The sequence below is a fragment of the Limanda limanda genome, chromosome 1 (assembly GCF_963576545.1).
Source record: "Limanda limanda chromosome 1, fLimLim1.1, whole genome shotgun sequence".
Taxonomy (NCBI): domain Eukaryota; kingdom Metazoa; phylum Chordata; class Actinopteri; order Pleuronectiformes; family Pleuronectidae; genus Limanda; species Limanda limanda.
The window spans coordinates 16814977-16840855 of NC_083636.1; the positions used below are offsets into that span (position 1 = coordinate 16814977).

The window sequence follows — 25879 nt, forward strand, 5'->3', positions numbered from 1 at the left end:
CCCGGGCTTGTAGAGGTATCTTGGCTCCGGAGGAAAATTCAATGTCTTTGTGTTTTTATATGTCGTCAGTGTGACTCATCCTTGTGTTGTTTTTTGGGGGCTGAGCTCCTGGGACCCACCACTTCGACGTCACCGGCTGTGACGCACCACCTTCACAACAGGTGTGTGTTGTAAATTATTCATGAGCCGGGGGGGGGGGGGGAGATATTCAAATCCACATCCTCCCTTTATAAAACGTGTGTGTGTGTGTGTGTTTTGTTGAGTTTTTTTCTTTTTTTTTCTGAGGTACTATACTCCTCTTCTATTACTGATGAATCAGCCCATTAAATCCTGGAGCAGTTTCTAGTTTTAGTATCAGTCAGTTACTGCATCAAGTTGAGTCACAAAACATGTTGAAAACCACATTAAACAAACAACATATAAGGTTTTAAGTCAGAGTGTAATTTTTGTGTCTCCGTCGTTTTAAACACAAGCTTCTACTTTTTTATATTGTCCTCCAGTGGTGTGTTTTCACAACTGACAGCAGCTTGTGGCCTCTTTCAAAAAAGACAAAGACAAAATGTCTTCACAGGAACTCAGAACTTCCAAGAGACATCAGAGGAACTGTCACACAATCCAAGTTATCTCTGGGAGGATCTGTGATTAATCCCTTTTTCTTTACTGGGGCTGTAGTGTGATATGTAAGTGAATTTAGGGTATCCCAAAATATTCTGCTTCTTCCCCTCATTGTTGCCTTTTCACTGGTGACGAGCTCACGCTGCTGTTACTCCGCTCAACCACTGACATAGTGGCTTTAGAGATTGGCATGACATTGACCAGTAAATCCTATTAACATTAAAGTCTCCTTCCCACGTCCTTCACCCATGCACCACAACAACCCTGTTAAATAAATCCCACGAGCGCTGGTTTCAGTTTAACTTCGACAAAGATCTCTGAAACCAAGTGAGGACTTCCTGTCAGTGATGCAGAAATGAATGTGAGACTTTTTAAATCCACAGGAGCTGCTGGTGACGGCAGGTGACGTCGTGTTTTACTTGAAATGTCTTCAATCCCAAAGATAATTCAGGTTATTTCTACAACACACACACATATAGATGTCTGACTACTTGTATTTGTGCTGCCGTGTATCTGCAGGAGACAAAGGGACTTATGTAACTCCGACATTGAGCACAGAGTGTGAATCAGACGTCTTTTGTGCGTCTTCAGGAGCGAGGAACATTGTTCACAGAGAGTTTAGCTGAGAGCCGACTGCGTCTTCTCACTGTGAGAGTGAAACATGGCTCCTGTTCCCAAAGAACGCAGCACAATCCGATGATTTCTGTAAATGCCGCAGCTATGAAGGCGTCATGGCTTCTCGATGCAGCTTTTGGCATTTGCGGCCTCGGAAAAAGTCTTTTGAGGGTAAAAACACAGTTTTTCGAGGGATGAATAATTGATTCAAGACCCTTTTTTCCGCCTGTTTTGTGTTGTTGTTGCAGTTGATGGCCGGTGAGTTCACTTGACCCTTAGCTGTGCACGGCGGGGGGAAAGGGCAGGACTCCACCAGGACAAGAAGACAGCTTACGACACAGAGCTGTGTGTGATTGGCCTCTCTCTCAGGAGAAAAGAGGATTACAGTGGGCCTCTTACGTGTGTGCATGCGTGTTTCTTTGTCATGAGGATGAGGTGCGTTGACACACCCACCCGTGTGCGTGTGCGCGTGCATGTGTGGGAAGGAAGCGAAGGGAGCCTCTGTGGCTTTAAAGGTATTTTTAGTCGATGGTGTCTGGGTATCTCGGGGGGGACGTTGGCGTCTAGGGTGGAATTAGACGCGTGCCAGGTAGTTAAGAGGGATGAGAGAGGCTCAGTCCTAAAGTAGCAGGAGTTAAACGTCACTTGCACCGTTACTTGGGACACACTGAGGATACACACTCGTCACACGCTGAGGATACTCACTCCTGCACACATGAAGTAAAGGTATGTAACTCTGTAAAGTTCTGTCTGAGAAGAGCAGGGTACAGAGGAGGTGAAACTCTCCAGGGAAGCTTCTCGTAGTGTGTTTGGACATCCACACCTCAGGAGGACAGAGCTGTTGTGGTAAATGTAACAGTCTCAAAGGTTGGATTGTGTCTTTACTGAGTCGTCTGGTGATGTAAAACTTCATCGAGTCGAGTGTGGAGGCTGTCGATCTGACTCTGAAATTGAGTTTTAGCAGCGTCACTGAAAAGAAATGTGGCTTTTGTTGCCATCTTTGGACTCATGCACCCCCAGCTGAGTATTCAAATTTAATGAACGCAGCTCTGTGTGTGTTATCTGGTTTCCAAGCTCGGATTACAGCGAGGCTGCACAGCACAAAACACACACACACACACACACACACACACGCTGTAAATGTCCAGGAGAGGAGCAGATCAAACATATGAAGTCACAAGGGGAAAGTAAAAGTCCTGTAATCAAATATATTTCTAAAGTACCTCTATTTAAATTGTATCATACTTTCACATTGCAACTTCTTATTAATAATGAATTACTTGTTTAGCCTTAAGTCTCAACTTTTCACATGGTTTATTTACATTCCTTATTTATATCTTGTTCAAGGCCCAAAGAGGCAAAACTTTTAAACACTCAACAACGTTTAAAACAACTTGGAAAAATAGTGAATGTACATTTTTGCTAAATTTGTGGGGGGACGCTGTTTTAAATTATTTCCCTATTTTTCATCTCACAACGCTTGAGAATTATCACAAGGGTCAGACACATAACTGTATGAAGAAGAGCAGCTCAAACTGGCTCCAGCTAAAGTTTAAAATGTTACTTATATACTGATAAACAATTTAACAAACTGAAAAATGAGATTATGAAAGTCACAGGGGACAGGTGTGATGGGAAATGATTTTCTGTATGAATCTAAATACTGTCCATTCATCATATTTGTCAACAGAAATATAATTCAGAGGCAGTGATAGGTGTTTGTGTGTGTGTGTGTGTGTGTGTGTGTGTGTGTGTGTGTGTGTGTGTGTGTGTGTGTGTGTGTGTGTGTATAAACTGCTGGGGTTGCACATGCTTCAGAAAGCACCTCTTTGTCCCAGGGCCTGTGTTTGATGTTGCATTTTTACACCTGTGTGTGTGTGTGTGTGTGTGTGTGTGTGTGTGTGTGTGTGTGTGTGTGTGTGTGTGTGTTTGTGTGTGTGTGTGTGTGTGTGTGTGTGTGTGTGTGTGTGAGTGTGTGTGTGTGTGTGTGTGTGTGTGTGTGTGTGTTTGTGTTTGTGTGTGTGTGTCTGTGTGTGTTTGTGTGATTGTCTGCCTGTCCGTATGTTTGCTCTGCATGACTGGATGCTTTTGTCAGTGCGTTCATATGAATATGTGGGTGAGATACAGGAAGAGAGAGAGAGAGAGGGTGGGAGAGAGAGCATGCTTCCGCCTCACAGCGTAGAGACAATCAGGCCATGCCTCAGCAATCAGGGGAAGAAGAAGAAGAGGAGCAGAGCAATCGCTATCCTACCACCATTTATCACTGGAGACAGAAACCAAACCTCACCCCTGCCTACACGTACTCAGAGGTGAGGAGGAGGAGGCGGAAAGGCAGATGATGGAGGAGAATAGTAAAACAGGCATATTTTTACATGAAGGAGATGACATAGGAAAGAAGAAAATATTCAAGGATGTGGAGGAAAAGCCTGAGCGGGGTAGAGTCAAGGTCATGGAGAGGAAAGAGCAGTGACTGGGATTTGAACTCTTACGCTGCAACAACCATCAAGGTCAACGAGACGTTGATTCACCACCTCCTCCCACTACTAAGGGAATCATGCACTGGCTTGTTCCCATTCTCACTTTCCTGCTGAGTTTTAGATGAGAAAATTCACTTTGACTGCCTGGAGTTAACTTAACAGATAGTATAGTTTAGCAAAAAAGACGAGGAAGTGGCTAGCAAGCATGACTAAAAGACAATAAAACATGCAAGGAGGTGTTTAGCTTAGCATAAAGACTGGAAGTGGAGGGAAAGGGCTAGCCCAGCACTATGCGTTGGTATAAGACTTTTTTGGTCTTCGGTTGTTTTGGTGCTTCATGTCTGTGGTATTCTGGTTCAGTGAGGCCCAAAAACAGCTTGATTAATAGACTACTGTCCAAAGATCTCAGTGAGAACCCTTTTACGAACCGTAACACAGGGTGAGCATGGCCAGGCCTCACCTCTGCCCTGTTACAACCCACCCGACATTCAGCTTATTGTTACTTCTAGGCATTCAGACCCACAGATGGCAGCTCTGCACCGTTGCCTCCTCAGCGAGGCACATACACCCAATGTGTGAGCCTGCTGTTCTTTGGTCCTGAGCAACATCTGTAACGCTCACTAATTAAAAGTATGATGTCTCATTTGTTGTATAGGTTAATGAAATGTTGTACAAACCACAGGGTTGGGATTTGAGGGATGTGCCGGGCTGCTTTTGGAAGAGATTCCTCTTCCCGGAAAAAAATCTTATGCAATAAATTATTGATTTGAGCTATTATGCTTGAACTCAAATGAGAAAATGAAACTTTCTGCGTTGTCTTTTCAAAACACCCGACATCAAGTCTATACAGACGATACCTTGGTATCTTACATCTTTGTTACAGGAGGATCAGATCTAAAAGGACATTTTACATGATGATCTTTATGTGTCACGTGTGGCTTCATTTCTCTATACAGAACCTTTTCCATGTATCAAGAACAACAGCAGACGTATTGGTCTTTGGTTTTCCTTCCTTCTGCACTAGTCACCCAGTCCCCCACCCCCACCCACCCTTCTTCCCTCCCCGCCTGCCCAGGTACTACAGTGTGTTCGCAGGGTGCATCCAGGACACATCTGCCCCAGAGCTCCACAGACACGCAGCAAATGAGCACTCGCTGTCATATCGCAGCACATCTGCTTGATGTACAGCCAAGCTGACGTATTTTAATATCCTACTCGCTGGCTGTGCATATTCTCAGCACAGTGGGGCTAAATGTACTGTAGGCTTGTTTTCGTGGGCTGACGTAATGAAATTGCGTTATTTTCTTTGCATTGTGCGGGTGGGTGATGTTGTTATGAGGCAAATTTGCAGCACACCGCAGCCTCTGTGGGCTTTTCATTACTATCATGTGATCACATGCAGTGATCGTGACAACGGTGGCAATCAATTCCTCACAAGGGGAGAGGAGATAAAGAATACATTGTGATTTATTTGGCCTCAGACAAACTGATTTTCCTCTGTGCCACTGCACATTAACATATGAAGAGAATATGAAGCGTTGGATATGAAATGAGAAAAACCTCAAAGCATATTAGATGTCACTCATGGTATGAGACATATAAAGCCATTCACATTAATATTATTTATGTTTTTCAATATTTTATGGAATAATCTCGTCTAAAATTAGACACGTGGCGTTTTGGCCTCATGCTGCTGGAATGGTTTTTGTTGCTGTGGCCCGAGAGGGTGGACACACACATACATTTGAGTTATTATAAATAAAGCCTTAAAGCATTGTTCTAATCCTGCAATATCACAGCAGACGTTGAGGTGGAGAGTGTGTTCATACAATATATATGAGCTTCCACAAGCCTGTAGCCAGAAGCTCCTGACCCATAAAGACTGTTTAAAGCTGTCTCCTCTGCTTTTATCTGCTTTAGAACCAGAATAAAGAAACTAGCAGAACCTCACGTGTCCTCTCAGCTCCACTGAGCCTCGAATCTTTATAAACAATCAACCCAGACACATTATTTAAATGGAGCTGGTTCCCTTTAAAAAACATTTCTCCCTTCAGATGTCTTCTGATCACCTGTCAGGGACGGAGCATGCGCAGTGGACAGGAGCCAGAGACCACAGCGGCTGCTGAAGACAGATAACCAGGGTGGGAAAGAAAGGAAGTGGTACATTTAGATTTCAACATAAAAGCCTTAAAATTATATAGAGGGGTATTTATTTATTAGCCTTTATTTCACCAGTTTAGTCCCATTGAAATAAGAAAGAAATATTTTACTTCCCAAGAGAAGCTGCAACACAGTTTCAACAAATACAATTAATAACATTAAAACTTCATCATAATGCACAGACAACCTGGACTTGAGACATTTCACCACAGTTTTAAACTCCCGTACCCCAAATTATTTGAATGTTTAATTTAAGTATTTAAGTATGTAACATATTCGATTCATTAGTTTGCTGAATACTTATATTTATCTCCTAATTCACTCCAGAATTCAGGAATAACAAATTGTAAAATGTCCATAGAACGAAAATTGTAACTCCCAGAATTTGATCAAATTGTTAAAGTTGTTTGAATTGTGAAAAAATCGTTAAAAACACATCAACCACAATTAAGAGGACTTCATTATTCGATTGAATATGGCTTCAGGTGATGACCTACTCTCCTTTGATGTTCAAAGCAAAATTAAGATTTTTGATTTGTAGTTTAATCGCAGTCCGCTGAGCAGATAAGCTGCAAGTGATGGTGAAAACCCAACACTACTACTGGTTAATTAGGGTTTTATTTTGTAAAACCCACCGGAAACCCCCTTCAGTGGCAGTGAGCAGTAGCAAAGCAGCTCCTGACGGAAAACTGTGGTCACCGTACAGCTGCAGAAGATGCTCGACACAGAAAAACAAGGAGGACCGCGGGGGATGGAGAGACGAGGCAGGAGGAAATAAAGAGAAACCCACCCGAGATGCTCCTTCACACCGAGGAACCGGGTCTCCACCGCGCGCTGTGGACATAACCAGGCCGAGGGATCGCACATCGATCCGGGTAGCAGGGTACCAGGGGGTGGTGGGGCTGGGGGGGCGGAGGAGGGGTCGATCATGGGGAACGAAGCGAGCCTGGAGGGAGGTGACGGGCAGCCAGCCGGGCTGCCGGAGGGGCTGGCACCGGACGGGAAGGGCGGCTTCGTGCGGGTCTCCACCGGGAGCCCCGTGGACCTGGCGGAGCTTAGCGGGGAGGAGAGGAGGCAGCTCGCCGCGGCGCTGGCCCGGGCGCAGGGCAGGCAGCCCGGAGGAGCCGCCGCCGCACGAAGGCAGGGAGCTTTATCTTTCTGAACAGCATTTATTAATTTCCATGCATTTGGGAGCAGGTGGTGGGAGCGGGACGTGTGGATGGGCTGTGTGCAGCAGCAGGAAGATGCTCCGAGGAGGCAGCGAGCCGTTCACGCCCATTTGAAACCCCACCAAGACACCGTACCCTTCTTAGAGCAGCTCCCTGTGTGATGGATCCACATCTGGAACATCTGGTAGAAACGCCACCAACCTGCTCTCGAAAACAGCCAAACACCGGCTCTCATGATATCTGACCACGTCTTGTTTATATACTGACGTGTGTCATGTTTTTATAATGGCTGCTAATATCCAAGGCCTTAAAAATGTAGTGAATCTGAATGTGTCACCCGTGTGTGTCTGTGTGAGATCACAGACCTAGAGACACACCTCCAGTATTTGTGCGAAATTTTCGAAATGCCTGATGGGTAAAAACATTTGTCGTGCCCAGTGTTTGTGTGTGTGCTTGTGTGTGTGTTTTTATCTCTCCCCACCACCACCCTCGGATTGAGCCTTAAACAGCCAATGAAAACAAATCCGACCAACCTTTAATGAGCTGATCTCTAATATTAACAGGCAGATTAGTCTTAATTGGATTTAAATGGGTTGTGTTGGAAACCTGCTGTGTTATGGAGTGAAAACAGTTTTGCTGCCATTGCCATTATGTGTCAAAGTGGCAGAAATCGGGCTGCATCGATTAATCAATCAGTTATCAACGACTAAAGTCACGACCAACTATTCTGATAAACGATTTATCGGTTTGGGTGTTTAAAAAGTATTAATTCTCTGATTTCAGCGTCTTAAATGTGATTTTTTTTCTGGTTTCTTGGCTCCTTGAATGAGAGCTGAGTGAACGTCTCTGTGTTTGTGGACAAAACAAAACATTTGAGGAGGCTTAGGTTAGCACGTTTTTGTTTCAAATTCAAATTCGACATTTTCATTTCCGTTTTATTGCTCAGACATCTAATTTATTCATCAACGTATTTATCAATAATGCAAATCCCAGCCCTAAGAATTCTATGACGATTCCTCGATATCAAATACACAGGCTTGGTGTGTGGCAAATGCTAATTGGCGCCAACTGGGGGGGGGGAATGTTATTTATATCGGTGCTGGAGATGTAGGGGGAGGGGGTGTGCATCAATATTAATATGACTATAAATAGAGGAGCAGTTACATCCTTCTTGCTGCTTTCCAATTTTTCTGTTTTATTTGAAAAGTCTCATTTCCTGTTCTAACGTTGGATGTGAACGAGGCTGGTCGCTGTCCATGGTGCTGAAATCCTCTCTGCAGTGGAACAGCGACGCTTTGCAACAGCACTGGTGCTGATGCTCGATTCCCTCTCAGTCTGACTAGCATCATCTCTTTGTAAATAGGAATAATAAGATTCTGTATTCATGGCAGTGTTCAACTTTATTGCCTGGGAAGGTTATTGAAATGAGACATAATGACAGACGCCTGCAGCAGCACCTCTATGTGTGGCATACACATGGAACAAGAAATAATATCCAATCAATGTGTTTGTGCGCTGATGCATTCCTCTCAGGGTCCAGTTGACTTTCATGCGTGTGCAGTGTGTGTGTGTCTGTATATGTGTGTGTGTGTGTGTGTGTGTGTGTGTGTGTCTGTATATGTGTGTGTGCCGCCTGAGCTAACAAAGAAGTATCAGCTTACCCCAATGGAGCCACACATCCCCCCCCCCCCCCTCTATCTCAATGATCTACACTCCGTGTCATTCAGCGGTATTCACTTTACTGTCAGCTTCACCCCGGGGCTGCTAGCTACACATTTTGTGTTCACTGACGTGATGAAAGGGCCGGAGAGCCGAGGTCTTAAGTTTTATTATTAGCAAAGTGACGCTACAGTGGAGGCAGTGGAGTCGGCTAATACATCGAGCAACGATTGAGGTGGAAATGGGTTGAAAACATTATAGACATCAGTGAGAAGCTGTTTTCTTTCACAATTATTTTTGTGTTCTTTTTTGAGGCATCTTTCTAGGATTCTCTTAAACAACAGTTGTGTGGGTGCTTTATACTTTTGCTGGTTTATTTTGCCTGATTGTTTTAAGTATTATGGTTAGAAATTTGTGGCTTTGTTCGATCTGAGTGCATAATTCAGCAGAAACTGTAGTTTCTTGTAGGTTTATAAAGAAGATTAAGAGTAATTTCACATGATTATAGTCTTGTTCACAGTTTAGTCTGTTGTTTATTGTGGCACTAATTCAACTGAGAGTCAGGGTGGACCATGTGGAATATGATTTTTCTCACAATGTCAAACTAAACACAAATGAATTATATGCTAATTAAAAGTCTGCTTCCTCTTTTCCAGACCTTCAGAATCTGATGCTCAGCAACGACCCCAACAGGTAGGGGCCTCCAGGGGCCCAACAGGTCTCAGTAAGAGCCGAACTGTAGACGCCTTCAACCAGGGCTCACCTGGCAAAGCCGCGCCGGGCCGCAGCCCTTCATCCCTCAGCCTTTTTGAGTCCAGATTCCGGCAGGAGCCTAAGGACCCTGAGACCAAGTCAGCCGGCATGTTTGGCTCCAGCTTCCTCAGCGGGTCCAACCCCCTCAGTGCCGTGTCATCGATGACATCCTCTATGTCCTCCTCCATATCCTCCATGGGCGATTCTGTCAACATTTCCAAGTTTGGACTGTTTGGGGATGAGGAGGAGGGAGACGCAGCACCTGAGGCCAAGCAGGGAGGAAAGCCACCAGGGAAGGGCCCCCAGCAAGGGCCGGGTCCAAAGGGACCACAACAGGGAGGACCCCAGAAACAAGGTCAGGGGCCAAAGCCAGGGCAAGGGCCCTCTGGGCAGGGACCCAGGCAAGGCCAGGCACCGCCAGGCCAGGGTCCTCCTGGCCAAGGACCCCCTGGGCAGGCCCCTAGGCAAGGTCAGGGGCCACCAGGACAAGGACAACAAGGGCAACAGGGCCCCAAACCTGGTCAAGGACCCACAGGTCAACAGGGCCCAAAACCTGGTCAAGGACCCCCTGGGCAGGCTCCCAGGCAAGGTCAGGGGCCACCAGGACAAGGACCCCCAGGGCAACAGGGCCCAAAACCCGGCCAAGGACCCCCAGGGCAACAGGGCCCAAAACCAGGCCAAGGACCCCCAGGGCAACAGGGCCCCAAACCCGGTCAAGGACCCCCAGGGCAACAGGGCCCCAAACCAGGTCAAGGACCCCCAGGGCAACAGGGCCCCAAACCAGGTCAAGGACCCCCAGGGCAACAGGGCCCCAAACCAGGTCAAGGACCCCCAGGGCAACAGGGCCCCAAACCAGGCCCTCCCCAACAAACAGGTGGCCCTCCACAACAAGGACCAGGGAAGTCTGGACCCAAGCAGCAGGGGCCACCTGGCCCCGGGGCTCATCATGGGGAACCACCTAAGAGTGGAGGGCCACTTGGTCAGCAGGGACCTGGAAAGACTGGAGGTGGACTCTGTCCACTGTGTAAGACCACCCAGCTGAACACTGGGTCGAAGGATCCTCCAAATTACAGCAACTGCACTGAGTGTAAGAACCAGGTCTGCAGCCTCTGTGGGTTCAGCCCCCCCGACTCAGCAGTAAGTCACGGAATACTGTATTTTTTCTTCTTTTTTCTTTATTTTTTGTAAATTGATTTTTAACTGTGACTTAAAATGTATGTCAATGATTTACTCCAAATGATATATATCTGGTCACAAAAAATTTCAGAAAGGTGCATGAAAGGCTTCCTGTTATTGGTGATAGAGGATGACAAAAGTCCCACATCATTAAATCTTCTGTCGGTGAAATATAAAATTATCAAGTGCTCTGTTTCAATTTCACTGCAAAAACATCATCCTAAACTAATTTCTGTTTTTACTCGGAACTCTAAGTCCAATTTGTCAAAATGGACAGAGGGAATTATTGAAGACTGGTTTAATTGAATCATGATATAAAATGATGAGCATGCAGTAACAAAATTAGACCAAATAATTGTTGGCATTTCTACACTATAGTTAAATCCAATTATGTCCTGTTAGTTTCTATTCTCTGAGCCTGGCAGAAGGGAGTGCAGCTCATACCAGTGGCACTCGATTTGAGATACAGAGGGACCATATGGTCCCAGGGAATGTTGATCAAGGTGACTCATGTCATGGCCACAGGAAGATACTGTTGTTGTGCAATAATGGTTAGGAGTGATACCATAAGCTAGTGTGCCTTTAGGCGTTCAATAAATTTGGTTATCAAAAATAGAAAATAAAACATTAATATTTAACATATTAATATTAAATCATAACTTTAGTTTGACTAAGTTCTCGCGGGGCACCACCCTTCACAGAAGGGAAACGATAGCCAATTTATTGATTAAGATCAGTCTCATTTTGATCTAGTTCACTTAGAAATCTTAATATTTACTATTAAAGACTATATAGTGAACAGTTAAGGTTTATAGAGTTCTTGACAGTGTAGAGGTTGGCAAACACCACTTATGCAACATTAATGACAGGACAAGGTTAAAAGAAAGCATTTATTATAAACATAATAAGTATAAAACACCAATTACTAAACAATATACTAACTAATAAAGATGTGTGTGTGTGTGGGTGGGTGTGTGTGTGTGTGTGTGTGTGTGTGAGGGTCTCTCTGGTGGCTAACAAAGAGAGTCACACCTTGCTGTGATCTTTTAAGATCTCTAAGCTAGCAGGCCCCCCCCCCTCCTTCTGGTCGGGGGACGTAGCTAAGTAGGTGAAGAGATATGCGGGGTCTGTGAGAATGCTAATCAGAAAATGGCAGGGTCTTTGTAGAGCCCAACTCACATTAACCTTGATTTAACTTGTAACACAATATCACCACATATATCAAACTTATAAACACCACACAGAATCAAATAAACAGTCTTGCTTGGCCTAGTAAAATTATTAAGCCCAGATTATGTTACCAGTCCAAGGACAGGGAGAAAGTTGCTGTGCAGTTCGGTTAGCAGTTCTGGCTTTTGAAGTCTCTGGTTCGTGTGGTCTCTGCTTCCGCGGTTCTGTTGAGCTGTGCAGTTCAGTCGCTTATTGAAGCCGTAGTTCTTACCTGCAGGACACCGAGTCGCTGCAAGGAGTTTAGAAGAAGCTTGAGATGCGTGGAGGTTTTCTTGAGAAGATGAGCTGGAAGCTCGACCTTTGACCTCCAGTTGTTGGAAAGAGAATATTTGAGCTGGAGGAATCCGGTTCCTCCACTCGCCGATGCAGGAGGAAAGGCCAGCGGCCTGCTGTCCTCAGTGGTGGTCGGTGGAGAAGAGCGCTGCTGGAGCAGCCTTCGGCCCTCCGAGGGGTTGGAGAAAGAGAGAGACTTTGGGGGAGCCTTGATCTTTTATAGACCCGGTTGCCCCTTGGTCATGGGACCAGACTGACCAATTGGAGTTGACCCTGGTAGATATTCGCACCTATGTGCGAAGATGCTGAAACAAAGGGGACATGTTGCCTCCTGGGAGTTTGAGTTATTTTACCTTCTCAGGACAAAGAGAACACATTGCACTCTGGGAGATTGAGTATTCTCCAGCCCATGCGGCTTGTGGCTTTCTCAAGACAAAGGCCATGTGCTCTCAGGTTTTGACTTCCAATACAGGCCGGAAAGAGAGGCCTGCCTTTTTGCACAAAAACCATGTCCCAACACTGTGCCACACTCACCAATGGGCCACGAGCAAGGCAAAGCAGAGCAGAGCAGAGCGACTGGTTCACTCTGCTCCGGATTCGTCACTCTGGGTTCGTTACTGTTCAGTTAGACTCTTTGTAAGACAAATCAATTCAGGAAGTGGATTTTCTTTAAGTTGAGCAAGTTGAATAAGGTCTTGAATAGCTGAATGCTGTTTGCAGTTACAGTAGAAGATACCGTTGTATAAGTTGTTTTTAGGTTTGTTAAACTGACCTAATCTGTGTTAACATTATATTTAATAAGAACAATCATAAAATCATTCATCTGATCTAGATAGTAATCAAACTGTCAACAATATGTTTTAAACACTATTTTTAACACTCTTGAATCTGGTGATATCCCATCATTAAACAAGGATGATCATCTAATCATATAAATATAAATAATACTACTACTACTAATAATAAGTAATAAAAGGTTTTTATAAATAAAAAGTATTTGTCTGTGTATAAGTGTATAAATAGCATTTTTTTCCTTCTAAGTTCATTAGAAACAGAACAAGCATGTATTCATTATAAGTCGTATTTATGGCACTGTTGCCAGATTGATATTCACTCAGGGTATAAAGAAGCCATTTGAGAGGAGAAAACAGGATTCAGCGTCATTTGAAACACTAATTAATGGACCTGTCTTTGAGTTTGTATTTATTTTTGAGCTACACACAAAGAAAACAGTTATTTTAGGAGGTTTAATTTCGAATGCCTGCCTGTGTTCATGCTGTAATTACATGTGCCATTGATGTCTGTGCTCATAACAACGTGAAATTTAGTACCATTCAATTCTAACCCATGTTTTGTTTTTATGCACAGGGCAAAGAATGGCTGTGTCTGAACTGCCAGATGCAGCGGGCGATGGGAGGTATGGATCCCCCCGGCATGACAAAGCCCAAGCAAGGCTCTGCCCCGCCCTCGCCCCAGAGACAGGCGCCTGGCAAGCCTGGCAAGCTGTTGATAAAGCAACAGAGTACTACCGACCAAGGGCTAACACCGCCAACCACGCCGAGGCAGAAATCCCCAGGTCCTACCTCTCCGGGTCCTCTTTCCCCGGCCTCTTCGGCGGGATCGCCCAAAATTGACCCCAAGACAGGTCGTCCCATCCAGCAGAAGACCACTCCCCAGCAGTCGCCGTCTAAGCCCAAACAGGAGTCCAGCTTCTTCGGGGGGTTTGGAGGTATCAGTTTAGGGGGCCTGACCGATTCGGCTAAATCTCCTGCGGCTTCTTCTCAAGCTGCCGAGTCTGTTACAGGGAAACTGTTTGGCGGTTTTGGCGGTTTGATGGAATCGTCAAAGCCTCAGGCACAGGCTCCACCAAAGCAAGAGGAGTCCGTGTCTGGGAAGTTTTTTGGCGGTTTTGGAGGGTTGACAGAATCCAAATCTCCTGCTGCTGCTTCTCAGATGTTCAGCTTTGGATCGTCCCTCTTGAGCTCAGCCACCAATCTCGTCGGGGGGGAGGACCAAAAGGCGGCGGAGTCTCCACCCAACTCCCCCGCTGACTCCGGAGCAGGCTCCCCACCTGAATCCCCCTTCTCCGCGCCTGGATCCCCCCCTGATTCGGACTCTGCTCCTGACACCCCACCTGCCAAATCCAAGAAACCCCCCAGAACCCTCTCTGTGGAGCAGGAAGAGAAGGCCCCAGCAGTCCAACTGGCTCCTGCCCCGGCCTCCACCACCAAGGGAAGCTGCCCTCTCTGCACGGTGGAGCTGAACGTCGGATCATCAGGCACGCCGAACTACAGCTTCTGCACCGAGTGCAAGAAGACAGTGTGCAATCTTTGTGGATTCAACCCCACTCCCCACTTAGGAGAGGTAAGAAGCCTTATTATTGTTGTACTTTTCCTAAGCTCCAAGGCTTCCTGAGATTCCAAAACACTGCACCTACCAGTAATTTATGCATTCTGTCGTATATAAATAGAACGCAAACATCCTCCTAGATGTTTCAATGAAGTAGGTCACAGAAGAGATACCATCAGGAGCGGCAGAGTTTTCAGCCGAGCGTTGTTTCCCACAAGCATCCAGCAAACTGCTCTGGAATGAGGATAGCATGTTATTAGCTGCACTAAATTACATTAGTTTAGCCCAAATAGACAGCGTAATGTCATTTGCACATATTTGTCCACTGACAGAATGGATGTGGTCAATTATGCTGCGTTTTAACAAGACGGCCTCACTGCGACCAGGCTGGTTTTAGTCGAGAGGGCAGCCAGAAATGTGAAAATCAAATGGGGCAATTGAGAGAATTGACACTTGACTCTGCAACTGTGTCATCTGCAGTATGTGTGTTTGTGTCTGCTTTATGTACAGGATGCAAAACTTCGATCCTATGGACTATTTCCTCTCTCTGAAATCAGAAGATATGTTTCTGTGCAAACATCTCAATGCACGTACAACATGTTTGCTTGAGTGTGTTTGCGAGAACGTGCCGTGGTCTTTGTTTGCCTGATGATGACATGGAAACCAAACACGTTTTGTCCGCTTATCACTTGAGGGTGCGGGGGGGGGGGGGGGGGGCACTGGTTTGCTGGTGTTACTTCATTATGTTCCACACAGAACAGATGGTTCTCTATGGAGTATTTTACGAGAGCCGAGGCCAAAAAGCGCTTCCGCCTCAGCATGTAGGCCAAGCACTCATATATATACTACACCCACATATTATTCCATGTGAATAATCCTACACTGCATCACTCATAACCGCCTTGAAGCCACGCATTGGTTAAACGAACAAAAAGCTGCAGGTCAGTGACAGTAGGACGTTGACTTACATCCTCTCGACATGGTCGTGTGATTCAGGGCACAGTCACATGTCAGACAGCTTCCCCTGTCGGCTTGTGGTTTAAGTGAGTCCTGAATAATCTGCTGTGTATTTCTGTCTCTCTGAGGAGCCTTACTCTGCAGCAGCCCTGCAGATCTAAGCTGCTGCACCCCCGCTTTGTTCACAAACACTGACGATCTCAATGGAAATCAACTTTTATGTTGTAGGAATATAACTGGCGGAAGAATATTGACTTCTAAGAAATATATATACTTTGCTTTCAGTGTGAGATATGAAACTGGGTTCTACGAGTGATGAGTCCCATTGGGGGGGTTGTTATAAAATACTCTGTAAAAGTTTGAAATAGCGAGTTATTATCTAGCTTAACTATCTGTCTCTGCACGTTGTAAGTATTTCTACTTAACTTGTGTAGTTGCATTATCCCAAACATTTAAAGCCAGGAATTCAACATTATCCCCCTCCCCCTCGGTAGCTTTCCAAAAACAAGATGTCAGCCGTTTGTTTACAGCACCGACAGCACCACTGAAGTCTCAATTTCTCTGAAGTTTGGGGACTCCGGTCCTTTTTTCGCAGCTCTTAATTGCTTGATGACAAAATGAGGAGCTGAACTGCAAATCACTTCATTTAGGGCCAAGCGTGGGGGAAAATGTAATTACACTTGAGAGCCGTGCCACTGATGCGCTAATTGGTTATAGATTGGTCGTTGTCTTGAAGCCAGCATCGTCAGCTCAGCTTTGTTTTGGAACGCAGTTCGAGCCAGACGCTGGTACGAGAACCAGGAGTCCCTCTTTGAGTCATGCAGGAGTAAATACGTTCAATAATTCAGTGAAAATAATAGGATTTGGTTGAAGTTGAGAACACGTCAAAGTGCAATATTCAGGAGAGGACGCTCGTACACACACACACAGCACCTCTGTTGAGTCATCGACCCCACCCACCCACATACTGTGCCCAGCTTCTGTGTCATTCGCTGTCATAAAGGCCGTCAGCGAGGGTCCATGTGCTGACGCATGTGAGTGGGTCAGAGCCAGTGTATGTGAATGTGTGCTCCTGTCCGTGTGGTGAACAGTATGTTTTATTTGAAAGATTGATTATCGAGAATGAGACGAGTCGTGTAGGTGCTTGTCTGAGTGAGTTTGCATCACAATACGTCCAGGTCCACGTGAGAATTTAGGTGTTTTCTATTACCTGCATGTGTTTCTACTGAAATGCTGAAAGGGTGAGAGTGTATGCGTTCTCTGCTGTCCCGTGTGCATGTGTCGGTGTAATCTCTGTTTCCTAAAAGGATTGAAAGGGCAACAGGAAGCCTGTCATTTCTATCGAGGCTTGATCCCAGACTTGGGTGTTGGCACTTAATCCCCATCAATATGACTTGTGAAAAGAAGGATCCTCAGAAGGAACAGCACTCACCCTAATGGCTCCTCTTCCTTTCTTCCTTCCCCTCCCATCACGGCCGGCCATCTTTGTCCCCCTCTGTTGCTTAATTTGGTCACCTTTTTCCCAAAATACCTTTATAAGCCCCTCTCTTTTATGTCGTCTTTTTCTGCATCCCATAATCCCCCAACATTTTTTAGAAGTCATGATATTTTGCCTTTGGTCTTTTTGGTGGTTATCCTCCTTTCAAACACTGTAGTTTCCTTGCGTGTCAGACTCCCTGTGAATTTGTGTCTAGTGCTGCTCCGCGCTGCTGCTGTGGCTCAGGCTCCATGTCATGTTGCCCTTATCGGTAATGAGTGTGCTCGTTGGAGAAGTCTTACGTAAAATGGGAGAGAGAGCAGCAGCACTTCGCTAACAAGCACAAATCAAGGAATCCAGATAAGAGACTCTGAGCTGTGAGCTGCATCGAGTATCACACAGGAAAAAACTAGATTGTACCCTTGTTACCAAACTCTAAAATATATTGAACAACAACTGCCTCATAATAATCCATGATTTGTGTAGTAGTCTCAAACTCAAATAGATAAACAAGGTCATAAAGTGACGGGTTATCATAGTATTTTAACAGCTGTAGATTAAGGGTCCACAGTTTTTGGAGAATAGGTCAAAGGGACAACTCAGGTTAGAAAACTGTCCTCCAACCTGATACAAACCATAAGAGTGTCTCCTATAATACTGTCCCTGTTGAAGTTACTGTAATAGATAGATATATAGATAGAGTACTTTATTCATCCCCGAAGGGAAATTAAGTTGTCATAGCAGCCGGTATATTTGAATACAATAAAGTACAATACAATAGAATAAAATAAAAGATATTGTTTTAAAATTATGGAACGATCGTGGTTTGTTGAGGTTGAGGTACATCACTGCTTCGATATGTTAAAATAGTTGTCCACTAACCAGGTGATTGGTCGAAAAAGACTGGAAATCGGGGGAAACGGCGCCGTGTGAAGGATATAAGGTTACAGTGTTATAGAGGCTCAACAAAATCTGCCCACCAGCGCCTCTGACGCTCACTAAATATGACACGTTGTGGTTTTACTGGAGGATGATGTGTAAGACCATTTCTTTGCAGGCGTAATCGTTTGCTGCCCGGCCACCTCACGGCGATAACAAGAAACCCATGAAGCCAAATGAGATTAGAGCTCTGTATCTTAAACTGTCCAGTCACCAGAACAGGCTTTGATAATGAGTCCTTTGTGATGCTGCATTGTTGCGTTTTTTTTTTATATACACAATCGTCAGGATTGGGTTTTGGCCTGTGCCAGTTATAGCCAAGGTTCTGTGAAGCCACTCAGTGAATTCAAAGTTAACTCGGTGTCCTTGCAGAAGACAAACCATGCATCATCGTGCGTTCTTGTCTCTTTTGGTCCTGCACATCCTCAGCACACCCACACTCTCTGCGTGGTGATTCCTGTGTCCTCCTTCCTCATTGTTATTCTGTGGCTGAGCCCATGAATCCTCCCACAGTCTGAGCCCTCCGGAGTCACGCGCCGGCAGATAGAAAACGCTCCGTGGTCGCACTGTACGGACACACGTGAACATGTAGAGCACGCTCACAGCCTTCAGTCTATCATCCAGCTACAGCTTCTTCTCATCCTCTGGGGAGGGTGCAATTTCCTTTTTCTTCTCTGTATCACAAACCCAGTTGTTATGGGAATCTGTCGTTTGATCCCGTTTGTGTTTTGGACTCAGGTTGATTTGTATCGGCAGCTTAATACCAGGGCAGTTGCCTCACAGATCTCCCATCGCTCGCCCACCAGGGTGAAGCGTGCAAAAATAGTCGCAGCCACGAAAGAGAGACACAAAGGGGGAGAACACATACAAGCTGTAGGGCAGCTCTCTCTCTCTCTCTCTCTCTCTCTCTCTCTCTCTCTCTCTCTCTCTCTCTCTCTCTCCAGTCTCTTTTATCACTGTTTTGTTTTCCCTCTCTCATATTCCCTCCTTTAAAAGCGTCTCTCTGCTGCCCCAGGCAACCCACAGAGTCCGTCCCCCCCCCCCCCCCCCCCCCCCCCACATGGCCACCTCGGAAGCCATGAAATGGACACTATTTTTAGACTTGAAGGTGTGTTTGTCTGTGCTGAGCTTCGGACAGAATGTGCCAGTTTCTCTAGTTTGACACTGTAAATGCTGCTATATGAAAAAGGAAATACTGCACATGTGAAATACCTGAACCTGAATACCTGAATACCTGGAATCCTAAACCCAGGACCCCTTACCAGGTATGACAAGTGGTTAACTGCTGTTTTAGAATTTCCTACAATTGTAATTGAATGTCCTCGAGGCACTAAAAACAGCCCTTTCCTTTTTCTTTTTATAGAACTCCCCTCCAGCTCCTCTCCAGAATGATTTTCAATTATCCCCTTTCTAATGTACTGGTGCTTGTATGCTTAGAAAGGGCCAGATTTTAGCCACCGAACCGTCGGTGCCAAGTTATACAGAGACCGAAGCCAAGACACGATGTGAGCCAGCACTGAAGCCGTTGTGTGTGTGTGGGTGGGTGGGGGGGGGGGGGGGGGGGTGGGGGGGGCAAGGACAGACACACACATCCTGGCAGTGGGCTCAGCTAGTTAGCACAGGCTCTGTTGTATTTACATCCTGACTGCTGCTGCTCTCAAACTCTTTAGTGTCCGGAGAGACTATGATACAAGGTGGAAAAGAGAGTGGGCTACTCTTGGCTTTTATGGATGGATTGTTTGACTCTGACCTCCTCCATAAAATAAAAATTGATATTCATCACTTGAAGCCAGCAGCATGAGCTCCGGATTAGGAAAATGGCTTCACCTGAGAGGCGAGTGAAATAACTTTTTATTAAAGGTAGTGTCATTCATGTTTATGGGAGACTGATAGGGGGCCAATGTAAATGCCGATTTTGGAACACCAACTATTCAGCCTTCTTATACATTAAAAACAAAATTGTAACTGACTGCTATGATGCAATTATCATATTATTTATTTGAGATTTATTTTCTGCTTTGTTTATCGCTCAGGCACAAATCTACACTGTAGGTTGTAAGAAAAAGATGCAAGAGAGCGGTGAAACGAGTAGCAAGCTCACAGACAGATAGTGAGTGTGGAGTGGAGGCCCAGAACAGAGCGACCTGAGAAATGGCCGACAGACAGAGTGGAGTCCAACAGGGCCCTTGAAATGAGGGGGTGGAGGGGTGGAGGGGCAGGGGGGCGGTGTCACAAAGGATATGGGTGCCGACCCATTCTGCCCCGAGCAGCGCAGCCCATGAAAACCTGCCTATCGTGGTTTGTTTTTGTGTTGAAGAAGAAGAAGAAGATACACTTTATTAATCCCACACACATGCACAAACATGCAAAGACACACTCATGCATTGGGGAAATTAGTCCTCTGCATTTCACCCATCTGGTGCAGGACACACTGCAGAGCAGAGCAGTGGGCTGCCAGGTACGGCGCCCGGGGAGGAGATGTTGGGGGAGTAAGGTGCCTTGCTCAGGGGCACTAGACAGGGTAGGGAGAAGAGTCCTTTTGAACTTGTCCAGGTTCGTTACACCATCCAGGCAAGTTTCCGCCGAAACTCCGAGGAGACTCCGAGGAGACGAACCGTGGAGTCGAACCAGCAACCCCTTCTCTGCCAGTAGTCCAAGTTTCACCAGAAGCAGAGTTTACTGTCAGGATTTCAAGAGAATAAAGGAAGAAGTCAGCAGCAGAGCACTGGTCCTGTCTAGCATGAGGCTCAAATATCTCATTGTAAATATTAAAAGAAAAAATATGGCAAGTGATATTTAAATTTTGACTTTGTATTAACTTTAACACCAAGAACTTTGTGTTTTTCGCTCTATTACAACAATTTGTTTAGATTTTAATAATTGTACACTCTTAACCCGAATAAGTTGACATTACTTGAAAAAGGTGAGGAAACCCGTTGCCTTAAACCGTTTAAGTTTTTACATAAGGTAAAAACTAAACAAGTTAAGTTGTATTAACATAAAAACCTTAGTTGATTTAGTCCACATATTTGAGTATACATTAGTAATCTGAACTCAAAATCATTAGTTAACATAAATTAATTCTACTAGAAAGTCTAAGTGAATTGAAATTATAATTTTAAGTTAAACAAACTAACTTGTTTAAGTAATAACAACTACAACATTATTTAACTCTACTTAAAATCATTTGTTAATGTAAGAGATGTCTTTAAGTTTAATGTAATCATATTTTGAGTTTGCAAAATGCATTGTTTAAACAAAATCAAATGAAAAGTAAGACATTAAACAATACATATAAATGCTCCAATGTATTTTATTCTTGAAAAAACATTTAAAATGTTATATAACAGTAATACTTTTAAGACAAGTATAAACAGACACAAAAAAAACTGCCTGTAACACTTTGTTTGGTGAAGGAACACAGACGTACTGTATAACAATATCTGCTAAATCCTTGTAAACATTATGACCCATACATCAGTGAATTTAAACTGGAAACAACAATTTAACACTGTTTAAGAGATTGTATAAAATCAACTGAGTAGAAAATGCAGTCAAACATATGCCTCTATATCTTGCACCGTACAATACAAGTGGCTGAAAATTCCTTTCCCCTCTCTTTTTTTTTACTTATATCAGTTTTAACATAATACAAAGTAATAAACACTGATTCAGTGTTGACATTTTTGACTTTTGTCTACCTTTTAGAACAACCACAAATAAAACGTAATCGGCCTCTTCCACTGTTGCTAGTAGTACTGTTAGAAACTAAGGCAAATAAACCACTCATGACAATCACTCAAATAGCTTGAATAAACTAAATAAAAATTAGTTTGGAAAGGGATTATAACACACAGCATATAACAATATCTGATGTATGTATAAAAAACTGGACATATAAACTGGCTACAAGCCTCTAAAACTTAAACTGACTGGAGAAGGACAGATAAACCGTGTCAATTTTCAAATCTGGTGAACACAATATTCAGTCCTGAGCATACACCACAACACATATTGTACCATGGAACACACATGGCTGGAAATTCCTGTCTTTCATTAAACTTAGATAAATTCTTGCATAATACAAATAAACAAAAAACGTTTTGTTATGTGCTATTCCCGTGTAGCCAGACACCAAGCTTGTGGATTTGTCCATATGAGACCAAAACTTTATATACATGTATACATGTTATACATCGAGTGCTAACAAATTAATTTGTGTTCGTAAGAAAACTAGTCAGAAATATACCCACAGAATTATTTTTACAGATACAGTCATGTAGAAAGGGCAAAGCAAATTGTGGATTTGGAGTTTTTGTGGGTGCATGGCCTTTTTTAAACCATCTTGTATTAACTGACCTAAAACCACATTGACCTTCACTTAAGATCATTACATTTTTCAGTGTTTGCAACCTTGGTTTTAGCGCACTCTGGCCCAACGATAGAAGTACCTGTTGAATGAACTGAAATCTGTGCTTCATCGACTTGGGGTAGTTGAGGTTAAGTGCGTATGCAAGTCCCAATAGAAGACAAACAGCCCTCAGCAGGTCTTCAATGTTAACCATCACCACTTTTTCCTCAATGATTATCTTCAAAGATGCTGAATAGAGATGCAGCATCTTCTTGTTGACAGCTCAACAAGAAGGATCCTAATGTCGATGTGTTGGTAGGAATCATCATCATCTGAGTCCTTAAGGAGACAAACATAAGAGCACAAAGACATCTCTGTCATTAAATAAGCATTAGTAACGTTTAGCAATGTAGCCTAGTCATGGGATATTGCGAAACATGAGGGAGGGCTGAATTGGTCATGATTAAAGGAGTAAATTAACAAACACGTCACAAAAAAAAAGCAGTTTTTTGGGCTCAAATACTTCACCCACCCCTACGGTATAGTGGTGAGTAGATAATGAGTCCCTTTAACAAATAATTGATAAAAGATCAACATGACACATTCACAATGTTATATACTCTTTGATAAAGAAAGAGGTTACTTACAAAGCAAGCTTTGAAAAAGTCATCTGAGGCCTCTGAGCATCATTGTACGAATATCTGTTGGATCTGTAGTCTTTTGGAGAGTAATAGGACAACAAGAGTTAGATACTGTGGATACAATGACAGGAAATTAATGGTTTGTATGGGAGTGCCCAAATAACCAAGCACAATTTGGATTGTACTGCACAATTAATAAAGTACAACTTTTTTGGAAAATTACATAAGCTGTGAAAACAATGCAAATACAGGATGGGTATGGACCAACCTTGGTCTCTTGTGATAGCTGAGTCAACTGCTGCCCAATGATCCCTCTCTTACATCAAAATATTTCAACGAGACAAGGACTGTGCCGATCGATGCCCTCAAAGAATTCTTTTTTGAGGTTCTTGCCCACAATCCTACTGTACTTCATGTAGATCTGAAAAATACAAAGTTACATTAAAAAAATGTATCATTTAAAGTTTTTACAAGCTTTCAGACAAAAACAATGCAAGTGAAGTAACTTGTGACCACTTCTTCAGATGTAATTAAACAGAAAAACATAACATGCCTCCATACTGCTTGTGTGGAGTCATCTGAGTGTCGCCAAGCCCACTCCCACTGTCACATTCAAATTCAACTCGAAACGGCGTAATTTACACCAAGTTTTTGCCCTAAATGTCCACTACCTGAAGAAGCTATGTTACTGCGCAGCCTAGGGTGAGAGCTTGTGTGGAGTGTGCTAGGGTGAACAGACTCCAGAGGAGGATATCAGAGGACATTTAGGCTAAAAACTTGGTGTAAATGATGCCATTTCGAGACGAATATGAATGTCAGGGCTTGGTGACACTCAGATGACACCACTGATGGAAGCAGAATGGAGGCATGTTATGTTTTTTCTGCCGTTTTATTACTTCTGAAGAAGTGGTCACAAGTTACTTCACTTGTATTGGTTTTGGTTGCTTTTTAGTATTTTGTAGACTCAAACACTTCACCCACCCCTCCATTCGACGTAGTGGTGAGAAGATAATGGGTGAACATACCTGGTCTTCTGTGAATAGAGCAGGCCAGCGTTCCATTATCGTGCTTATGGCAGGTTCAGAGTCGAAAGGTCAGTTGGGCAGTTTCACACATGTGTGCCTCCTGTGCATTTGGGTGAATCTTAGATAAGTATACCTTAAGAGCATTTATGGAATTCAATTAGCACAAACATTATTGGTGTAAGCAAGGGAATGCTACAGTTCTGGTGTAGCTCCCATGTTTTAACCTGTAATGTTTTAAAAGGTGACCCCTTTTCTCAGATATAAAATCACAGTACTTACAGTTCCACTGCATTTTCACAACAAAGAGAAAATTAAAAAACGTCAGCCTAACATCTTAGTTGCAGTAACATAAACGCATTTTGAATAGATATGGTTATGAACAGAAAATAGCTAGCGTTAGCCACAAGCACGTGCAATCATAATGCCCCTCACTAACACAAAGCCTTTAGGTCACTGTTCCCAGAGATATCCACAGATTGTTCAATTAAACACTCGCCATTCCACTTGGTGTAGGATTAATAAACGCTGCTTAATACAAAAGAAGAAAAAAAAAGGTTTTCAAATGAATGCTGAAGCTTTGTGGTCGGCAGCTATCTATGAGCCGACAGAAAATCACATTGACACAAGTTAACTTTAGCTTGTATGGTCACTGGACCGTTTTTCTTTTGTAGTAACATATCCAGGAAAGCTACTGAAAATTATATTTACCGTTCCACTTGGTTTAGGCTTTGACACCGTCGAATATCACTCGTGAAGCAGCAGCAGCCAGACTCCTCACACCGGGCCCTGCAGGCATGTCCCAACATGCCACCGAGCAGAAATTCAAATAGGCCCCTCCCCTTTCTTACAGAAAAGCAACATTCTAAGTCAGCTCTGCTTAACATCATTAGTAACGTTGTGTGTTTCAGGTGAATAGTGCAAACAACTCATTTGATTAAGTAATGACATACTGTTTTCACGAAACTAGACATTATAAGTTATGACCACTAAACAAGTTTAGTTCAAATAAAATCCGGGTTAAGAGTGTATGCATTAGTTTGTACATTCTACTGTTTATGGTATTTCTTTTCACATATATAGTATATTGTTTGCACATACCATGTCATATATCCATAAAATCCTCCTACATTATATTCAATTTAACATACAATAAATGTCTACATGCACAAAGCATTGAATTTACATATGCAGAACATGTTTGACTTGGGGAGTGCTTTACAAGGCTCAAGCAAAGCATATCAACGATTTTTATTTCTCTATCGAATTTACACTCAGCTGTTTATTGCACAGCCACAGTAATTAGCATTGTTTGTTTTGCGGCATGCAAGCATGTAATTTACTTGACAGACAAATGGAAACACAGCCCCCTACTCCTCAATGTGTGTGTGTGTGTGTGTGTGTGTGTGTCACTGCCTTTTTACGCAGTATCACCTTGAAACAGCAGCCAACTTCCAAATGTTGTTGTTAGCCTGAGCCCACAGCTCATTACACCTAACCTTTACACTGAATGGAGGTGTGGATGGGAATCCCCCCCCCCCCCCCCAGCCACACCTCTTCTCTCCTCTTTCTGTTTCCCTGACGTCCCCCCCGCCCCCCCCCCCCACTGATAAGCTTTGTCTTGGTAAAAATGGAAAAGAAACTAAAGTATGAGCAGATGACGAGTTGACACACACCTACAGTTGACAGTAGCTGACGTGTGATGTGAGGCAGTCGTCATGTTTTCATTGCTGCGACTGCCTCATATTACATCTCTTTCATTGTTAATATAATGAAAATATTGAGTGTGGCCTTAAAAGGTAGGATTGCAGCGACTGTTGTGTGACTCATGATACGTCAAATGACTAAATCAAAAAAGTGCTGCATTAGAGGGAAAACCAGCTTAAAATCCCAGACTTCTATTTCCCATTCGTGCACAGATTGTGACAAATATACACAAACATGGATGTAGACAGTAAGTGTCCCTTCTTAATCCCTGGGCTCAGAGTAAATAGAGGCCCTGTCCCAAACCTCTTC

General features: G+C 43.9%; 1 protein-coding gene and 1 long non-coding RNA gene across 2 annotated transcripts in view; one reads left to right on the plus strand and one right to left on the minus strand.

Annotated features, from left to right (window-relative positions):
• Positions 1-6795: 6795 nt before the first annotated feature.
• The window catches only part of pcloa (piccolo presynaptic cytomatrix protein a), a 60531-nt gene continuing 41447 nt past the window's right edge, over positions 6796-25879 (plus strand). Inside the window, exons 1-3 of the mRNA XM_061070712.1 lie at positions 6796-7007; positions 9352-10585; positions 13496-14491. Coding sequence (XP_060926695.1) covers positions 6796-7007; positions 9352-10585; positions 13496-14491 — 2442 coding nt within the window. The remainder of the gene's footprint in view (positions 7008-9351; positions 10586-13495; positions 14492-25879) is intronic.
• Positions 22874-24853, minus strand: LOC133000824 (uncharacterized). The gene is made up of 4 exons (XR_009678227.1): positions 24575-24853; positions 23867-23966; positions 23110-23262; positions 22874-22917 (listed from the first exon to the last, which is right to left on the minus strand). It is a non-coding gene; the product is annotated as an uncharacterized LOC133000824 (long non-coding RNA).